At 37.0% G+C, this 20,417-nt stretch overlaps 1 protein-coding gene across 3 annotated transcripts in view; it reads left to right on the top strand.

Moving 5' to 3' along the window:
- CSMD1 (CUB and Sushi multiple domains 1) overlaps positions 1-20,417 on the top strand; it is a 2,142,320-nt gene that overhangs the window by 376,181 nt on the left and 1,745,722 nt on the right. For all 3 annotated transcript variants that reach the window (XM_035269622.3, XM_017963591.4, XM_008979004.5), the window contains exon 2: positions 302-518. In XM_035269622.3, coding sequence (XP_035125513.3) covers positions 302-518 — 217 coding nt within the window. The remainder of the gene's footprint in view (positions 1-301; positions 519-20,417) is intronic.

Below are 20,417 nucleotides of genomic sequence, written 5' to 3'. Positions count from 1 at the left end.
GCACCAAATTTGTTTCCCATGAATTGAAATTTGATACTGATGAGGCTGAATTTTAAAACGACAGAAAAATAATTCCTTAAACCTCTGTGTTCCCAAAATGGTACATATTTTCTTTCCTTTAATAATTTGTTGCTGTTCCTATCTTTCAGCACTGCAGAACATGTACAATTCATCCTTCAATATTAGTGCATGAATTATAAAATGTTATGAAAATTGGCCAAAGTGGTTGGAAATTTCTTAAAATCACAGACTAAAGGTTGCCAGAATAATATGCTTTTTGTGTGTGTGTTTTCTCTTCCAGGTCAGAACTGTGGAGGCTTAGTCCAGGGTCCCAACGGCACGATTGAGAGCCCCGGGTTCCCTCATGGGTACCCGAACTACGCCAACTGCACCTGGATCATCATCACGGGAGAGCGTAATAGGATACAGCTGTCCTTCCATACCTTTGCTCTTGAAGAAGATTTTGATATTTTATCCGTTTACGACGGGCAGCCACAACAAGGGAATTTAAAAGTGAGGTAAAGTGTCTTCTTTTTATATTGTAGATTAGGTAGCACTGTTTGAATATTCGGATTTTGAAATCTATTCAGAATGAATATTTAAATTGTACCATGAGAAAATAAAAATACAGTTACTAAATAGAAAACTTAAAGAGTGTCGCTTTGAGGCAAATTGTGCATACTTTTTCTATATCTAAAAATTTAACTTTTTATTGAAAGCCATCATTGATTTCGTTTATAGATACCAAATTTTTCAAGATCTGTAAAACAGAGTTGTCAAGGCAATTTAAATAACATTATAATACACCATTGTTTTCAAGCAATTGTAAGTTTGAGAGAAAAACCACAAAGATAAATGCTTGAGTACATGTCAGATAATCAGAACAAAATGAACCCTTGTATTGTCAGAGAATATGTTCTGTGACACAGAATTGAACACAGGAGGTGGGTGAGGTAAGAACGTTCAGGACTATTGCATTTTTTGGAGAATTTATGGTTTACACAATAATAGTACAATCTATTCGTAATTGGTTTTCTCTTTTGATCTATAGTTTTTACAGTAAAGAAAGCAAAATAGTTCCTGGGGTGATGGTGTATTATATATTTTATTCAATCGTAAACAAGAAAAAATTATACCTGTGCAACTGTATCTACGTTTTGTTTTCAATTTTGCAAAGGAGGAAGGAATCTTCCTTCTAAAGAAATCAGGTTTTCTTAACAAAACTGATGAACTTATATAGATTACTGATGCTAATAGCGACAGTAATGCACACAAAAATCATATGCTTCACTTATCATTTGATGGAATGAGAAAAAACCTCTACATAAACACAATTTTATGTGTTCATCTACTTTATGATATTTGTGTCTATATATTGTCTATGTAACTAATATGTTAAGTATGAAATATATTCATTAACCATTTTCAAATACGTTTTATTTGCATTTTTCCATCCATTTTGAAATACAAAACACCTAGTTTTTTTTCTGCAACGTATTTTATTGGTTTTCAGAAACATTTTTACCTTTCATACATTGTACAATGGCCCTCTCTTTTCTGAATGGGTTAAGTTTCAGCTCTCCTTGTGTTACGTTTATGGTCTTATATGTGAGTATTTGAACAAAGTATCTGCATATATAATACTTGCTAATTCGATGCAGGCTTTCTTACATAATTTATGCTCTTCTAAATGTTAGTTGCTTTTTTATTTTCAATTATTGATGCTACTAGGGTATAGTAGTATGTTGGTTTTTTTTTTTTTTTGAGACGGAGTTTCGCTTTTGTGACCCAGGCTGGAGTGCAATGGCGCAATCTCGGCTCACCACAACCTCCGCCTCCTGGGTTCAGGCAATTCTCCTGCCTAGTAGTATGTTTTAACAGTAGTGTGTTACAATAGGAACTGCAGAGTTTTGGAAAAACCGTTATATAATTCATTTTATTAAAATACCAGTGCATCTGACTCTACATTAAAATTTCTTCATCTTTCCATTAAGAAATGCTTGGTAAATACGCACTCCTGAAAATATTTCCATTTCTTTCTCTCAATATTTTCATTTACTTTGATTCTTTCACAGATAAAACACCTGTCTTAATATTAATTTGGCTGATAGGTATGCCTTTCAATATTGTATCATCTCTTATGGTCTTCTGGTGCTATTTTGATCATTTTATATTAATAAATAGAAAACATTCTTACCATCTTTGATATTATAACAGGATCAACAGTGGGAATATTAAGGCTAGAAAATTAGGTGTATTTCATTTTGGAGTTTCAGTGAACAGTGAATACATTGATGTCTGTGCCTCTGAGAGCTTTATTGGAGAGTTGTATGTACAACACATAGTTCTTTCACTTGCTGGGCTATGTTTAGTAGAGGTAGCAAAGTAGGTTGATAAGAAAGAGACTGCATGGGTTTATATGAACCACTCAGCCACCGACAATTTTTTATTTGAAATAGAGAAAAATATGTCATAAATCTGCTTGTTTTCTGTCCTTAGAGTTAGGACATTGCTTTCATCTTGTCATTGAATTTTATATTTCTTCCTCCTATCTGCATGTGTAGAGTGCCATTTTGAGGAGATGTTCTAGGAGTGCACAGTGACTTCTTTGAGGACCGTTTAGAGTATTGTAAATACTCTAAATAGGGAAAACACCCAATGACTATGGAGGGCAGGGGTCTCTACTATTACAGAATGTGAAATAAATAGGATATCAAATTGGAATGGGAATGTCGTCAGGGAAAACACATAAGGAAATGTCTTCTCTCAGTATTCAGGAAGAGTTGATGGGAAAGGCAGTTATAAATAGTAGCAAATTCGAATTAATCGGGAATGGGAGCACTCTAACATTATTTGTTTACCATTATGCCTTGAAACAGTTGTTTATTTCTCAGACACAATTAACTAGCAACACTTAAGGCAGCTCTAGAATTCAAAGGAAGGATACTTCTGTGGGAGGATTGATGTAGGAGCTGCTGATCCACTGACATATCACAAAAGTTATTACTGAGAGCTGTTATACGGTGTTGTTGTTTTATTGTTGTACAAAAGCTACTCTTAGAAGCTTAAAATGTGCAACAACTAAAAAAAAGACAGTTCTGTGAAACAGCTTGAGCATTTTTATTATCGATAAATTTCTTTCACATAACCACTGTAATATTCTTTTTCTAAATAAGATGCAGAATTAATCCCCAACTGACAAAACAGGATATGTAGTTTAGAATTATTGATGCTTACATTGTAACTGGAACTTTAGTCAGAAGTACGGTTTTATTTACATAAGTAAAATATTTAGAGTTAAAAATTAACATAACATTTACACTATCATCTTGGATTATTTCTTTAATACAACACACCGACAATACATATAAGAGTTGTGCTCCCATAAAGAAATTAAATTTTAATTATGTGGATATTGAGAGTTTAAATGAGTCCTCTCTTGGTAAGCACAAGAAAGAAATTTTGACTTAAAATTCAGGGGGTGAAGGGATAGGTGAGGGACAGCATAGGAGAAATACCTAATGTAGATAATGGGGTGATGGATGCAGCAAGCTACCATAGAAGGTGTATACCTATATAACAAACCTGCACATTCTGCACTTGGACCCCAGAACTTAAAATGTAATTTTAAAAATCTGGTCTTTGCATTATTTAGAATTAAAGCAGCGTTCGTTGCTCTTTTATGAGCTGTCAGGTGGTTGCTGTTTTAAACAGCCAAACTTTATTAACTCTGCACGTCCTCTTGCTTCCAAGTCTCCTCCAAGGTCCAACCATGTAGTCACCAAATCCCAAAATGCTTATAATTTTAGCATCACTCAGGCTGGCCGTGGTGGCTCATGCCTGTAAGCCCAGCACTTTGGGAGGCCAAGGTGGGTGGATCACCTGAGGTCGGGAGTTTGGGATCAGCCTGGTCAATATGGTGAAACACGTCTCTACTAGAAACACAAAAATTTAGCTGCATGTAGTGGCAGGCATCTCTAAGTCCAGCTACTCAGGAAACTGAGGCAGGAGAATCAGTTGAACTCGGGAAGTGAGCTGAGATCACGCTGCTGCACTCCAGCCTGGGTGACAGAAGTAGACTCTGTCCCAAACAAAACAAAACAAAAAACAAAGAAACAAAACAGTGTCTTTCCATTAATCACAACCCGTTTGGATCCTTACAGAAAAAGTTCCTACCAAGCCTCCTGTCCTGGCTCAGGCTGACCTGAGCATCCAGGTCGACCAGTGCACAATCCTTTGCTGCCCCAGGCTCCCCTCCATGGAACACTGACACGCCTGCCCCTATCCTAGCCCTTGTCTCTAGCTCCAGCAAGATGAACAGTTCTGGTACCCATGGCCCTGGCAGTCAAGAAACTCCACGATCTGACTCCACACTGCATTCTAGCCTTCAGTCTCTCCTGTTCATTCCCTTGAAAGTTTTCTTGTTCAGTTGTGCACATCTGTGGGTTACCCCTTGACCTGACCTGACAAGAAAATGTTGTCCTCTTATTTCCAGCCTCTCCCTCTGCCACACTAAATAATACGCATCTTTCAAAACCCAGCACACATCATATTTATTTCAGGAAATCTTCCCTAGGCATCCCAAACAATGCACACACATTTTTGTGTGTGCACGAACTCCTGTAACACTGGCCACCGACATACCCTTGGAAGCATGTGCTCCTTTGAACTCACACCTGCCCTGAAGTTCCTGAAGTTGTCTCCCACTGGGGCTTGTGTATCTCTGTACATTCAGATGTCTAATTGAACATAATCCTCTGAGACCAAGAAATATACCCTGAATGTGTCTTCTACTGTGATTGCAGATGTCTTGACTTTTTTTTTTTTTTTTTTTTGAGAGACTGAATTTCTCTCTTTTTGCCCAGGCTGGAGTGCAATGGCGTGATCTTGGCTCACTGCAACCTCTGCCCCTGGGTTCAAGCAATTCTTCTGCCTCAGCCTCCCAAGTAGCTGGGATTACAGGCATGTGCCACCATGCTGGGCTGATTTTTGTATTTTCAGTAGATATGGAGTTTCACCATACTGGCCAGACTGGTCTAGAACTCCTGACCTCAGGTGATTTGCCCACCTCGGCCTCCCAGATTGCTGGAAGACATCTTGACTTTCAAATCATTAATAGATTTTCATGGGGAATTTTGAATTACAGTATTCCTGATTCAGAGTCACTCATCACTACCTCTGTGCACAGGGCCCAACATGACTCCTAAATAAGCGTGAGTTACCCATCCCATGTGGTGACTGACAATTAGCACATGTTCTCTAAATTTAAAGTTTTATTTACTTGTTGCGAATCAGGAAACAATTGTTAATATCAAAGGTCAAAGAGAAACTACTTAGAAATTCAGAAAGTGAATAACGGTGAATCAATGAAGGGAAATTTTACCACTCAATATAGAAAGTCAGGATGTATTATTTCACAATAATTCTAAAATACAAGGCCTAGGGAGATAGCTTTGGCATTTATCTCAGGTTCCTCGCTCTTTGTGACCTTAACAAGATTACCCCTAATTTTCTGCAGTGCTGATAATGAAGAGGTTAGAGGTGAATGTGATAGGGCAGTTAAAATCAGAAAATCATGAATAAGTGTTGTTAAAATAGCATATTTTTCCAGTTTTCTAACTGTAATAATGCATTTGAGTACATTAAATGTTTTTTAAAACAAATTTTATTGTGGATAGTTAAGATATATACCATGACAAAACTTATGGAACATAAAGCATATCTGGTGATATTTAGAACTTATGGATGTAAAAGGGCTAAAGAAAGGGTCTCAGGTACCTTAGGATCACATTAGACTGGATACCTGGCATTGCCTACATTCTGCTTTTCTGTCTCTGTAGTTGCTATGAGGTCTTAAGGGAGCCATTCACAGATCAATGGACCGATTAAAAAAAAAAAACACTAAGTATTATTTTATTTTTAGTTTGGCTGGTGATTAATGCCTGGTTAAGACTCTGATAATCACAGGATAAAGCCAATGTAAAAGCTTTTATAGGGACACCAGCCTCATGTGAACACCACACATGTCTTGGCATCTTATTGATGCCATTGGGCCACCTGTGCAGTCAGGACTGAGAGAGTGACCAGCAAATATGACCAGCACAGGGTGAGGGGGGATAGAAAACCAGGGCCTGGAGAGCTCCAGGGAAGAACCAGTGGAAGAACTTATCACACAGAGGTGATTTCTTAGCTGGAGCATAGATGTCTGATCACAGAAACCCATCAACACTTAGAAACCTGGTTCAACAGGTTATCGTACCTTCGTGAGTACACCAGAGGTGGACACAGAGGTGTTTGGTCCACTCAGATAAACCCATAATATTCCCATTATTATGTGATTTTGTCACTATTCTACATACAGATTTTAGGATAATGAAATAAAATGTAATTTTCCTCTATATATCTTTTAAATTCTCTTGTCAACACATGCTTTAGATTAGTGACCCCTAGGTGAGCTCAGTCATTATTGGTTAAATTTGAGTGTTTTTGTCTTTTTTTTTTTTGATGTTGGCTAGAGAGAAGGAGAAGACCAATTAACACGAAGATTCAAGGGTGAGATTGGGGTCTCATCGTGGATATACCTAATTCTCTTCTTCCCCAAGTGATTTTAATATGCAGCCTTAGTTGAGAAAAACTGTATGCATGTGTGCATATGTGTGTGTGTCTGTGTGTTTGCTATACTGTCATTTGCTAAAAAAAAGGATAAAATGACTAGTAATTATAAATTCTAGTGATAAAAATAAGAAAACATGTAAGAGAGATAATAATTATGTTTGCAATACTATGAGGGAGTTTTGACAGGCGTGTGAATTCTGGCCACTACGTCCTCGGGCTGTGGTGCTGTGTTTCACGGTAGCTAAAAACAGATGGTGCATTTCCATATCTCTGCTTTTCTCTTTAAGTAGCAAAACCGTACTAATATAAGCAGAGAAATCTTTTAGACATTCATAAATATAGGTGTGGGGAAAAGTATTCAAATATTGCAGTTGGCTAGAGAGAAGGAGCTTCCTGTGATGTTTATCCTATACAATTAAAGATGAAGGAAACACATTCAGATCTACACAGAGAACAGAAGAACAAGAGGACAGCCAAACAGTTTGCAACATGACACCATTATTAGCAGACAAAGATATTTTTTTGATTTGGTCATGAAAATCTGAATGCTGGCACTATTTTATAAAATAGTAAATCTAGTCTTTGCTGTTTGTAACAAAATAAATATGTTAGATCACCAATCTAAATATTAATATGGAATATAAAAATGCTAAAATAGTGTCTGAGTGTCTTTCTAGGCAGAGTGCATAATTTAGACATCCCAAATAAAACTGAGTGATAAATTAGACTTCCTAAAACTTAACATTGAAAAGGCAAATGACAAATTAAGTTAAAATATTTCTAATAGCTATGAAAGAAAAATAATTATTTTTCTAAATTTATAAGATACACTTCTAGAGCTACAAGAAAGTTTTTTTTTTAAATTACATAATTGAAAAGCAGGCAAAACATAAATAGGAATTCCAAATATAATACATTTGTGCTGATAAGTATATTCAAACCAATTTAAACCAATGCAGTATAATAGCTCACCATTCTGAATGGGAACACTTTAACATTTTAATACCAGAGTTTTTGAGGATTTTGAATAAATGCTTCTATGTCTTCTTCATAGAATATTAAGTTGCTGCAACATTTTTGTATAGACAGTTTGAATTTTTTTTTCATTAAAACGAAGTACAAACCATTTCACTCAGAAATTCTAGCTAAGAATCTATTCTACAAATATACGTTCAAATATGACCAACATATATGTAAAGGAGCGTTTTCGTTTTATTTTGATAATATGTTAAAAGTCAAGGATATCTAAGTACATCATGGAGACTCAATAAGTTAAGCAAATTAGAGCATCTCTACAATACAAACTGCCATTAAAAACAATGAATGGAATTTTATTTGCTGATCTGAAAAGATCTCTCATGTACATTTTTCATTTAATAATAAACATGGTGTCAGAGTATTCAATTTTTTCCAAGGTTTCATGCTCTTTCAATAAATGGTGTGTAATAACTCATAATAAAACACCATCAATGAATTTCTAGACGATGGTGGAAGCTCGGAGATTCCTGATCTATATATAGTTTTAACAAGTCGTCATGATTTCAGCAAAGGCCTTGGGAAGCTCACAGATGGTATGTACTTACCTGAGGGCTCACAGAGGGTATCTAACTCACCCGAGGGCTCACAGAGGGCATCTAACTCACCCGAGGGCTCACAGAGGGCATCTAACTCACCCGAGGGCTCACAGAGGGCATCTAACTCACCCGAGGGCTCACAGAGGGCATGTAACTCACCCGAGGGCTCACAGAGGGCATCTAACTCACCCGAGGGCTCACAGAGGGCATCTAACTCACCCGAGGGCTCACAGAGGGCATCTAACTCACCCGAGGGCTCACAGAGGGCATCTAACTCACCCGAGGGCTCACAGAGGGCATCTAACTCACCCGAGGGCTCACAGAGGGCATCTAACTCACCCGAGGGCTCACAGAGGGCATCTAACTCACCCGAGGGCTCACAGAGGGCATGTAACTCACCCGAGGGCTCACAGAGGGCATCTAACTCACCCGAGGGCTCACAGAGGGCATCTAACTCACCCGAGGGCTCACAGAGGGCATCTAACTCACCCGAGGGCTCACAGAGGGCATCTAACTCACCCGAGGGCTCACAGAGGGCATCTAACTCACCCGAGGGCTCACAGAGGGCATCTAACTCACCCGAGGGCTCACAGAGGGCATCTAACTCACCCGAGGGCTCACAGAGGGCATCTAACTCACCCGAGGGCTCACAGAGGGCATGTAACTCACCCGAGGGCTCACAGAGGGCATGTAACTCACCCGAGGGCTCACAGAGGGCATCTAACTCACCCGAGGGCTCACAGAGGGCATCTAACTCACCCGAGGGCTCACAGAGGGCATCTAACTCACCCGAGGGCTCACAGAGGGCATCTAACTCACCCGAGGGCTCACAGAGGGCATCTAACTCACCCGAGGGCTCACAGAGGGCATCTAACTCACCCGAGGGCTCACAGAGGGCATGTAACTCACCCGAGGGCTCACAGAGGGCATCTAACTCACCCGAGGGCTCACAGAGGGCATCTAACTCACCCGAGGGCTCACAGAGGGCATCTAACTCACCCGAGGGCTCACAGAGGGCATCTAACTCACCCGAGGGCTCACAGAGGGCATCTAACTCACCCGAGGGCTCACAGAGGGCATGTAACTCACCCGAGGGCTCACAGAGGGCATGTAACTCACCCGAGGGCTCACAGAGGGCATCTAACTCACCCGAGGGCTCACAGAGGGCATGTAACTCACCCGAGGGCTCACAGAGGGCATGTAACTCACCCGAGGGCTCACAGAGGGCATCTAACTCACCCGAGGGCTCACAGAGGGCATCTAACTCACCCGAGGGCTCACAGAGGGCATCTAACTCACCCGAGGGCTCACAGAGGGCATCTAACTCACCCGAGGGCTCACAGAGGGCATCTAACTCACCCGAGGGCTCACAGAGGGCATGTAACTCACCTGAGGGCTCACAGAGGGCATCTAACTCACCCGAGGGCTCACAGAGGGCATCTAACTCACCCAAGGGCTCACAGAGGGCATCTAACTCACCTGAGGACTCACAGAGGGCTTTCTACCAGCCAGTATAATTTTAATCAAGGTAAAAAATATTGCCTTAGTCCAGGAAAAATGGGCCATTTTAGTGTCCCTGGTGGGCCATGGGTGAGGAGAACAGTTTTATTTTTACATTTTCTTTTTCCTGTTTGTGTTCCCTGTCCTTGAAATTCTTATGCTGAATTATATCTATCTTTATGCCTGTCCTGTGTCTTTGTGTCTCTGTCTATGGGTATGTGCACATGTGTGTATACTTCTATGTGTGTGTATATAGTGATACTGTATATAGATGCACACACACACTAGAAATATATATATGTATATATGTGTGTGTGTGTGTGAGTGAAAAATTGTATTCTCAAAACTTAACACTCAAAAGGCAAATGACAAGTTAAAATATTTACAATAGGTATAAAAGACCAATAATTAGTTCTCTTAATTTATAACATGTACTTTTGGAACTACAAGATAATTTTAAAAAAGAACTAAAGAAAATTTTTACAAATCATTCAATGGAAAATTGATACTGTGTATATATACACATGTAGAAGTGTGTAAATATATACATATATAGTATATATAACATATGTACACGTATATGCTTCTATCGATCTTTCTTTACTGGGGGGAATTTTATGTCCCAGGGCACATTGGCAATATCTAGAGACATTTTTTATTGTCACAGCAGGGTGATAGTGGCCATTAGAATCTGAGGGTATATTCCAGAGACGCAGTGCACAGGATATCTCACATGACAGAGAAGCATCTGCCATACAGTGTCAGAAATGCCAAGGGTGAAAACCTCTGATTTGCAGCAGTATCTATAATTGTCTATACTATTTCTACCTATGTTATTTTTCTATTCAGAAGCCCAAGCTGAAAGAGATAAACTGTAACTAGCTGAGGGGAGAGCCTGTTATTTTTTTTTTGCTGGGCAGAGGCAGCCACCAGAGGCCAGGCAGTCCCAGAGCAGCTGAAGGGACCAGGAACAGGAGGGGACATTGGGCATCGTGTCAGGAAGGAAGCGGGTTTCCCACAATATTAGACATGACCAAACTTCATCCCAAGCCCTTTTAGTAATTATTTCACATTGTCTTTCAAAAGCAAATGACATAATCACTTTATTTAATCATTGGTTTCTGAGAAAGGAAACAAAGTGTCAAAAACCAGTAAGATTATTAGTTGACTTCTATTCCTTTTTCTTCAGGTAGGGAATCCACAGAAGTAGTTTGTTGAAATAACTTGATGAGAAACCATCGGTAATAATATGCAATAAAGAACTATAAATAGGGCCGGGCGCGGTGGCTCAAGCCTGTAATTCCAGCACTTTGGGAGGCCGAGGCGGGTGGATCACGAGGTCAAAAGATCGAGACCATCCTGGTCAACATGGTGAAATCCTGTCTCTACTAAAAATACAAAAAATTAGCTGGGCACGGTGGCGCGTGCCTGTAGTCCCAGCTACTCGGGAGGCTGAGGCAGGAGAATTGCCTGAACCTGGAGAATCGCGGAGGTTGCGGTGAGCTGAGATCGCACCATTGCACTCCAGCCTGGGTAACAAGAGGAAAACTCTGCCTCAAAAATAAATAAATAAATAAAATAAAATAAAAAAGAACTGTAAATAATGAGATTTCCCAAAGTTTTCAGGATTTTAAATGAGCTTTATGTGGATGATCAAATTTGAAACTGAGTGATTTATTTTTTTTCCGTTTAAGATTTACTTTTTCATCTTTCCCCCATCTTGCTAATTTTAAGTGATTAGACAGCAAAGTCTATTGCTGATTTATCCTTTAAACACATAGAGTAGCTAAGCATTTAGAACAAACACGTTAGTTTTCATTGTATAATATTAGGTGAAATATAATTGAAATGTATAGTTGCTTACTAAACAAGTTCAAAAGGAATGAATGCTATGTAAAAATATGTTAGTTATTCACTGTAATTCACAAAAATTTTTTAAAAAGAATATGATATATCTTAGAATATGAATCAGTTACTTGCTTCACCGCAATAAATACACTCACATATCGCTTGGCAGAGAAATTTGATTCACTTTGTTTGTATTTGAATGTACTAAGAATAATCAAAATTCAAAAAGGCGCATATTTCACTCAATTTTCTTCTTGCTTATATCTTTCTTGCTTAACCTGCAGTATTAACTAGAATAGAATTCAGAAGTCTGCACAGGGCTTCAGGGTTTGATATCTAAGTGAATAAAGCCTTCGCATTGTTTCTTCGGGGCCTCCTTGTCCTGAAGGGTAGGTCAGGGTGGGGACAGTCTTTGCACGGGCTGGCGTGAAGCCCACAGCAGAGTGCTTCCTCAGACCCAAGCTGGTGCCATGCCCTGCCTCACCCTACCCCCTGCTGTCCTGACCCTAATAGGAATTCCTTGGCTCCATGCCCTGAGGCTAGCTCTTGACCTCCTTCTTACAGTGGCTTTAAGATCAGACAGTTTTCTCTCAAAGTCATTTTCAGCACAACTTCCCAAGCTCAAATGTTGTAATGATCCCCCACTAAACCCTCAAACAGGAGGCTCAGAGTTGCAATTGTCGGACTACTACTTCCTTCTATTGACTTTATAACCAACATCTGTTACTTTTTCCTTTAGCATAAAAAAAAAAAAAAAAAGTGGCTGGCTCCCAGCTTCAAGGAAACAGTTCCCCCAACGAACAGGGTGTATTTCAATTTGAGAGAATCAGAGAGGAAGCAGAAATAACGCAAGTGAGTCCTTCATGCAGGCTGTGTCCTCTCAGCCAAAAGAGGAAAATCGAGCTAAAGAAAACCCTGGCCTCCTGAAAACTTCCTAAAATAGCTCTCAAAAGGAGACACCTTCCCAATTTCTTATGGTCTATACATGAATCTTCCCTGGCATTTTTTCTCTGATGTAATGTCAATTCTTACAAGTCCACGATAGTCCCATCAAAAATATACCAGGCCTGGCCAGGCGCAGTGGCTCACCCCTATAATCCTAGCTTTTTGGGAGGCTGAGGCAGGCAGACCACTAGAGGTCAGGAGTTTAAAATCATCCTGGCCAACATGGTGAAACCCCGTCTCTACTAAAAATACAACAATTGGCCAGGCGTGGTGGCGTGAGCCTGTAGTCCCAGCTACTTGGGAGGCTGAGGCATAAATGCCTTGAACCTGGGAAGCAGAGGTTGGAATGAGCTGAGATCATACCACTGCACTCCAGTCTGGGCAACAGAGTGAGACTCTGTCTCAAAAATGTATAGTGCAAGCTTGTCTTGAATATGATACAGATACTGTAATCATATTTTCTTGCTTACATTTAGGGGTTTTCACACTTTATGCCCTTAGGCAACAACATTTTTTTTTTTTAGTTTAAATATTTCTAAAATGCAAATGCATAGAGTATGTTATGACTTTGTATTTTCTCCTGCATATAGGAGAGCCAGGGAAATCCTACTTTGGACTAGAGATGGTTCAGGTAGGAAGAAAATGGAACATACGCACTTTACAATGGTGGATTCATTCAGAGTATATACAATGATTGTGTTCATAAATGTATACTTATTAAAATAAGACACTCTCAAAGACTCAAGTGCTTTAGAATGCAGTGCATGTCGCTAACGTAGGGATGTTGGAAAGATCATTTAAATTTTGCATTGAAGCTTGACCCTCTAATGAGACTTTTTAAGATGTCCTCAACTTCTCTCAGTCTTTTCAGCTAGGTCCAGTAAAGGAAAATTAACTGACATTGGGGGTGACTTCTGCTTAAACAGTTGGAGGTGAGAATGTGCTGTGTAGATGAGGGGTCCGTAGGTCTCTGTATCTCCTTCCCATGCAGCGTCCCGCCCTCTCATTTTTCCTGGTGTGTTCACATCCTGGTTCTCTCATCTGTGACATCCTAGCTGGACCTGCCCGACTATGAGAACACTTTCTCTTTTAAAATATGATTGCCATTCTTCTGGTTTTCTCATGATCTCTATGGTATCCACAGAAAACAAACTGAATAAAGTTATGATAAACTTATCTATTCAAAGAGCTGTTAATTTAGGGAAGCCGCTAATCTCTACCAGGGACACAGTTTAATTTTAAAAAGAGTGCCAGTGTTTTCACTGCCCACCACCCAAATTGGAAATGAATGTAGTTTGAAAGGCTAAGGAGGGCCTGATGTGGAATTTGAGGGCTTTCCGGGTCACTTTCTGGACTTGACAGGGTCGCAAACTTGAATACCCTCTGGAGTCAGGCAGAGTGTGAATCAGTGAAACAGACCATGTGTCAAACCTGGTCTGAAATAAATAAATGCATTTATAGTAAAAAAATGAATAAATTTATATTTATAAATTTTTAAAATATAAAATAAATGAATTTATAGTAAAATAAAGTCTGGCGAGCTTGAGAATCACGCCCTGTGTAAACAGAGCAGCTACTGCTGAGCAGGAACCCACCATTGCCAGGCAAAAACGTGAGCTTTGCCCAACATCTGGGGTCTTCCATTGTTCATCAGCAGCAAAGAATCTTCATTCTGTGAAATCCCCTCAGGTTTAAAATCCAGTGCAGGCCAAAAGCCATGCACCTGGGTAGCAGCAGCTTGCAATCTGGAAGGTTACTTGACAACCACAGCCTTGTCAGTGCCATATGCTCGTGCTTCCAGAGCGGACTGGAAAAACATCCAAAGAAGTCAGCCCCAAAAGAGGTTGAGTCTTTCTAGACTTTGGTTACTTTCTTTAGAGAATGGAGAGATTTGACAAAAGCTCAATGAATTTTTGTACACTAGACTAGCTAACCCTTTCCCTATATACCTTGTGTTGCAATGATATGGTTTGATCTACCAGAAGTGTACTCACATGTCACCAATCTCTCTACATGAATAAAGGTCATCTCATTCTTGATACAGTAGTTGATTTGCCAAGTGGTTCTGCAAACCTCCTATTTTTGTTTCCTAAATTAGAATTCTGGTATACAGAGAGCCCAGTGTTCCTAGGATACATACTAGATTTCTTTACACAACAGCTAAAGATAGTCATTTTGAAAACTAGATTGATAAATGAGTTCTTTACTTGCTGTCCTTCACATTTTAAGGTATATTTGTAACCAATAAAGTGCATATACTGAAAAAATGAAATTGGATGAGATTTGTATATAACCATGAAACAACACCACAATCCAGCTAACAAATATTTATATCACCCACAGAACTTTTCTTGTGACCCCTGGTAATCCATCCCTTGTACTCTGTTGCCAGAAAATGACTAAGCTGTTTTATGTCACTATGAATTAGTTTGCATTTTCTAAAATATTATATATGCCAAGTTATATATGTATGGATGTATATATGTATGTGTATATATACATACCTACACACATTTTAGAAAATGCATATATATGCCTAGTTTCTTTTACTTATATATGTATGTATGTATATATACACACACACACACACACACATATATATATGTGGATGGATCTCAAAATGATTATTCTGAGTAAAAGAAGTTAAGTGTGCATATATATATATATATATATGCATTATCTAAAGTATATGGATGGATGTCAAAACAATTATTCTGAGTAAAAGAACTTAGGCATAATATATATGTATTTTCTAAAATATATATACCAAATTATATATATACATACATATATAATACATATATATACAAATGTGATATACGTATTATATATATAATGCATCTATATGCCTAACTTCTTTTACTTATATATGTATGTGTACATATGTATGTGTGTATATACATATGTGTATCTATATACATATATATGTACATATGTGTATCTATATACATATGCATATGTATGTGTATATACATGCATACATATATAAGTAAAAGAAGTTAGACATATATATGTGCAGTATATAGATATATACACACATACATATATATACCAAATTTTTTCTAAAATATATACCAAATTATATATATATGTATGTATATATATCATATGTGTATTTTATATATATATATAATTTGGTATATATAATATTTTAGAAAATGCATATATATATATATATATATATATATATATGCCTAACTTCTTTTACTCAGAATAATCATTTTGAGATCCATTCACATTTCTTTATATAAAAAGGTTTCTTTTTATGGTTAAGCAGAATTCCATTATACAAATATGCCACATTTAGTTTATCACTTTGATAGACATTTGTTTATTCCCTCATAGTTTTTAGCTATTAGAAATAAAGCTCCTATGATTATTTGCATAAAAACCTTTGTGGGGAAAATGGTTTAATTTCTGTGTTCAAACATTCAAGAGTGGAGTGGGTAGGTAATATATTTTATGTTAAATTTTTGAAGAAGTGACTAAAATGTTTTCTACTCCCATTTTAAATTCCCACCTGAAGTGATTAATTTTAGTCATTCTTTGTCTTTGCCTATATTCGGTGTACTCAGCCTTTTTAGTTTTTGTCATTTTAATGGGTGTATAGTAGAGTGTTATTTTATTGTGATTTGAATTTGTATTTCCCTGATGACCAATAATGTTAGTATTTTATGTGCTTATTATCATTCAAATATCTTCCTTGGTGTGGTATCTGTTAAAATATTTTGCCCATCTTTATTGTAATTTTTGTCTTCTCCATCAGTTTTCTAAATATTTCAAATTCAAGTTCTTTGACTAAAATATGTATTACAGATAATTTCTTCCACCCAAGTTTAGCATTTTAATGGTACATTTTGAACAACACTTCTTAATCTTGAAAAAGTCTTATTTATGTATTTTTTCTTTTGTCTTTCCTGATTTTATGTGACATATAATAAAACTTTGCATTTAACTAATTTTTAAAATATTAACCTGTATTCTGTGACCTTCCTAAATTCAGTTAATTCTGGTAGTTGTTTTAAATATTCCATGAGAAATTGTCATGGAAGCAACCAAATCATCTGTAAAGAGAGGCAGCTCAACTTTCCTTTTTTTTGCCTTCTTTTGGATGCTGTATTGAAATGCCCAGCTCCTTCAGTACAATGTTGCATGGAAGTGGTAAAAGTGAGCAACACAGGTGGGAAGTAATGAATTCTGTCATCAACACCAACAGTGTGTCTTGTGCCAGCCATTAATGTATTGTCCTTCAGTTCCAAACCTACACTTCTCTCCCCTGCTTTGTGATTCCAGAGCCAAACCTCATCAACAGTCGCATTTACCAGCTGCCACTATGTTCAGGTTTCTCAACAGAGGGTGTTGCATGGACACAGCAGGAGGAAGAGACGTTCTTACTAATTTCTGCTTCTGATTATGTGTCACTAGCATTGTGCAGGATAGCCAGTGACAACCATTTCCATAATTTTGCTATTACCCCCATTGGGCAGCTTGCCAGAGGGTCCCACAGACAGTCGCTGGCACTCCTTGCTTGACCGCCTGGAGCTGTTGAGCCTCAGCACACATTTTCACTGCCTGGTGGACCACTAAATGCTCCCCCCTCAGCAAGCTCCGAATCTCAGCCAGGAGAGCATCCTCTTTTGCTTTTTTCTTCTTCGAGTATTCTGCCTGAGTCTCCAGGTAAAATCAGGTCAAGATTTCCGCCATTCTTATTTTTTTTCAATTCTCTTTACACCTCTTTGCATTTCATCTTACATAAATTAATCGTTTTGTATATTAAATTTCCCCGTTGAAATTGGTGATGGGAATTTTTGTCTCCTGCCTGGAACTGGACTAATACATTGCTTGCAGATTTTTCACAAATGTCCTTTATCTGCTTGAGAAAGTTTTCTATCATTAGTACTTTGCTGAGGATTTTGTTATGAATAAGTACATATTTTTATATGATTTTGGCATCAATTTAAATGGTAGAATTTTTGCCTTTTTTCTGTTTATGTGTTCAGTTACATTGAGTTACTTTTGTGAAATTTCCATCGAACTTTCTCATTTTAGAATACAGTCTACTTGGTCATAAGGGACAGTATATTTTTCAAATATATTGCTGGGTTTGACTTACAGTAGTTTATTTAAAATATTTGTGTCTGTATACATGAGGGACATTTTTCTGCAATTTCTCATTTTTGTAGACTTTTTTAGATTTTGTGGTAAAGGAGAGGGTAAACAACAACAACAAAAAATGAGCCAAACGGTTTTCTCTTCCTCTGTTTCTGAATCTGTTTGTATAATTTTGGTGTGGTTTCTAGATAAAATTTAAGTCAGAAAAATCTGTGCCTGGAGTTTTCTTTTGGGAATCTTAATAAAAGATTCAATGCGTATTCTAAATTTAGGGCTGTTTAGATTTTCTCTTTCTTCTGGTGTCAATTTTGATAAATTATATTTTTCAAGATATTTATCCACTTGATGTCTACTTGTCTAATATGTTACTACAGTTATTAATTCAGGTTGTGCATCCCTGATTATAAAATCCCAAATCCCAAATGTTCCAAGATCCAATATGTTTTGAGAGCCAAGATGACCTCACAAGTGGAAAATTCTACAACTGGCCTCCTTTGATGGGTCGCATATATACTTTACAATGTTATCAAAGTTGTCTTCAGGTTATGTATATAAGGTGTATATGAAATCAAATGAATTTTATCTTTAGTGTTGGGGCTCATCCGCAGGATTTCTCATTATGTATAGGTCTGCAAATATTCCAAAACTCAAAATAAGGAATCCAAAATCTAAAACTCTTCTGGTCCTACGAATTTCAGATAAGAAATACTCAGCCAGTATTATTATAAGTCCACTTAAGGTATGAGGAATATATGATAACACTGATTTTTCATTTTTGATGTTGCTGATTTATATTAATTCCCTTTTATAATCTTTTTAGCTGCAAGCTTGCCAGTTTTCTTGATTTTTTTAAAGAGTACACTTTAACTTATTATTTGCCAGTTGTCTTTTTTACTTCACTCATTTTTTCTTATTCTTACTCTTTTATTTATTTTGGATTTAGCTTGTTCTTCTTTTTCTTATAAATTGAGTGGAATATAAAGTCACTATTTTAGCTCTCTCTTTTTTTAGAAAGGAGTAAAGATATAAGTTTTCCTCCATATTATAATTTATTTGCCAAATATTTTATAGTGATTTAGTAGTAATTTAATTTATTTTCTAACATCTTATGATTTTATCTTTGTCATATAAATTTTAAGAAGCATGTTGTATGATTTCATGTATTTGGGGTTTTTGAGTAGTCTTATTGCTATAGATTCTTATTTAATTCTATTGCAGTTAGAAACTGTAATTTTTATTCTTTAGATTTATTGAAAAATATTTTCTTCATCTTTTATCATCTCGGGGTAACTTTTTTATAGTTCAGCTATTATTAAGCAGAACAAAGCATTATCCATAATTATTTACCAAATTTTAGACTCTAGGCAAGTTATTTAACTTTCTCAAACTCAAATTCCTTATATTTAAAATAGAATGTTGGTATCTGTGTTAGTGGCTTGTATGTGCCTACATATATATGTGTGTGTAATAGATATGTATACACATATATATTTCTTAAAGCAGAACAGACTTTTAGATAGAGCAATTGTTCTTTAATTGTATTTGGTATTTGATTTTTTAAACAATTCTGTCTATTACCTTAAATTTCCACTTTTTGAACACCAAACACAATGGAGACATGTCTTTATAGTTCTATTCTTACAAAAGGAAAAGCGTTTACTCCTATAACTAATAATATAATTTATTAGTATGTGTCTTAATAGCAGTATTTCTTATTGTGATAATAAATATTTAATTCACCATACTATTATAATTTTGTAAAATTCATATATAAAATAAATGCTTATGAACATATTTATAATTATGTCTCATGTAACACTGTGCAAATTCATCAGTATATAAATATAAACCTATTATTAATATTTGATATTTTATTGTGATTGGCACAGTACAAATATTTATGCCATCAATGTTTATCCTCAAATGACTTCATTTTATCATGAAATTATTGAATTCCAAACAAAATATATTATTTCAACTAATATGTGCTATGTGATATGAATACCAAAATTGTAAGGACATGCCTGGATTTCCAAGATCTTACTCTTGCGCAAAGAAAGAAGACATAGTATTAAATCGGGGCAACAACAGCTTCAAAACTCCTTTCAAGTGACACGTCTTTTGTACTTCAATAAATAACATGGAATCCCATGTGGCTCTACAACAGGGTGCATAGATGACTAGAGTGGAAAATATAGCTGGATATATCTGGTCACCAAATCATGAAAACACCAATGCAAGATGCACTGGAGCTTAGTGAAAAGTTTGGACTCAGTTGGTGCCATGTTTGTCATTACCTCGTCCAGCGGGCTTTTCTCCTTGCTGCTTGTACTGCACTCACTGTCACAACGACTACCGTTAGTGGAAGGACTAAATCGATTATTTCTTGCAAAGAAAGACAAGTCCTTGTTCAAAACTGGACCTCAATCTCAATGCTGAAGATTGAGAATCCCTGTGTTATTAATTAAAATAATGTTTATTTGGAGAATGCTATATAGCTTTAATGTTGTTACTTGCATGTATTCAACAGCACTAAAAGATAAGAACATGTAATTAGTCTTTCAAAAACTACGTGGAGTGGTGGGAAAATGTAGACATTCTGCCCACCATGCCAAGAAGTAAGGGAAAAACATAAGCATTGTTTTCTTTCTCATGAGTTAAATCTAGGACAAAAGACTACAGAAATTCAACCAGGCTATTTATTATTTCATATTTGTTTGGCTTTCCTACTGGGAAGAGATACCTTAGCAGAGAAGTAAATAGGTAAATTCTTTCTGAAACAGAATTGCATTGTTTTAATCTCCTTCTGGTATTATTCAAGCT

This window comes from Callithrix jacchus, chromosome 13 (assembly GCF_049354715.1).
Source record: "Callithrix jacchus isolate 240 chromosome 13, calJac240_pri, whole genome shotgun sequence".
NCBI classification, from domain to species: Eukaryota; Metazoa; Chordata; class Mammalia; order Primates; family Cebidae; genus Callithrix; species Callithrix jacchus.
Note: the sequence above shows the minus strand (reverse complement) of the source record. Positions and strands in the feature narration are given on the sequence as shown.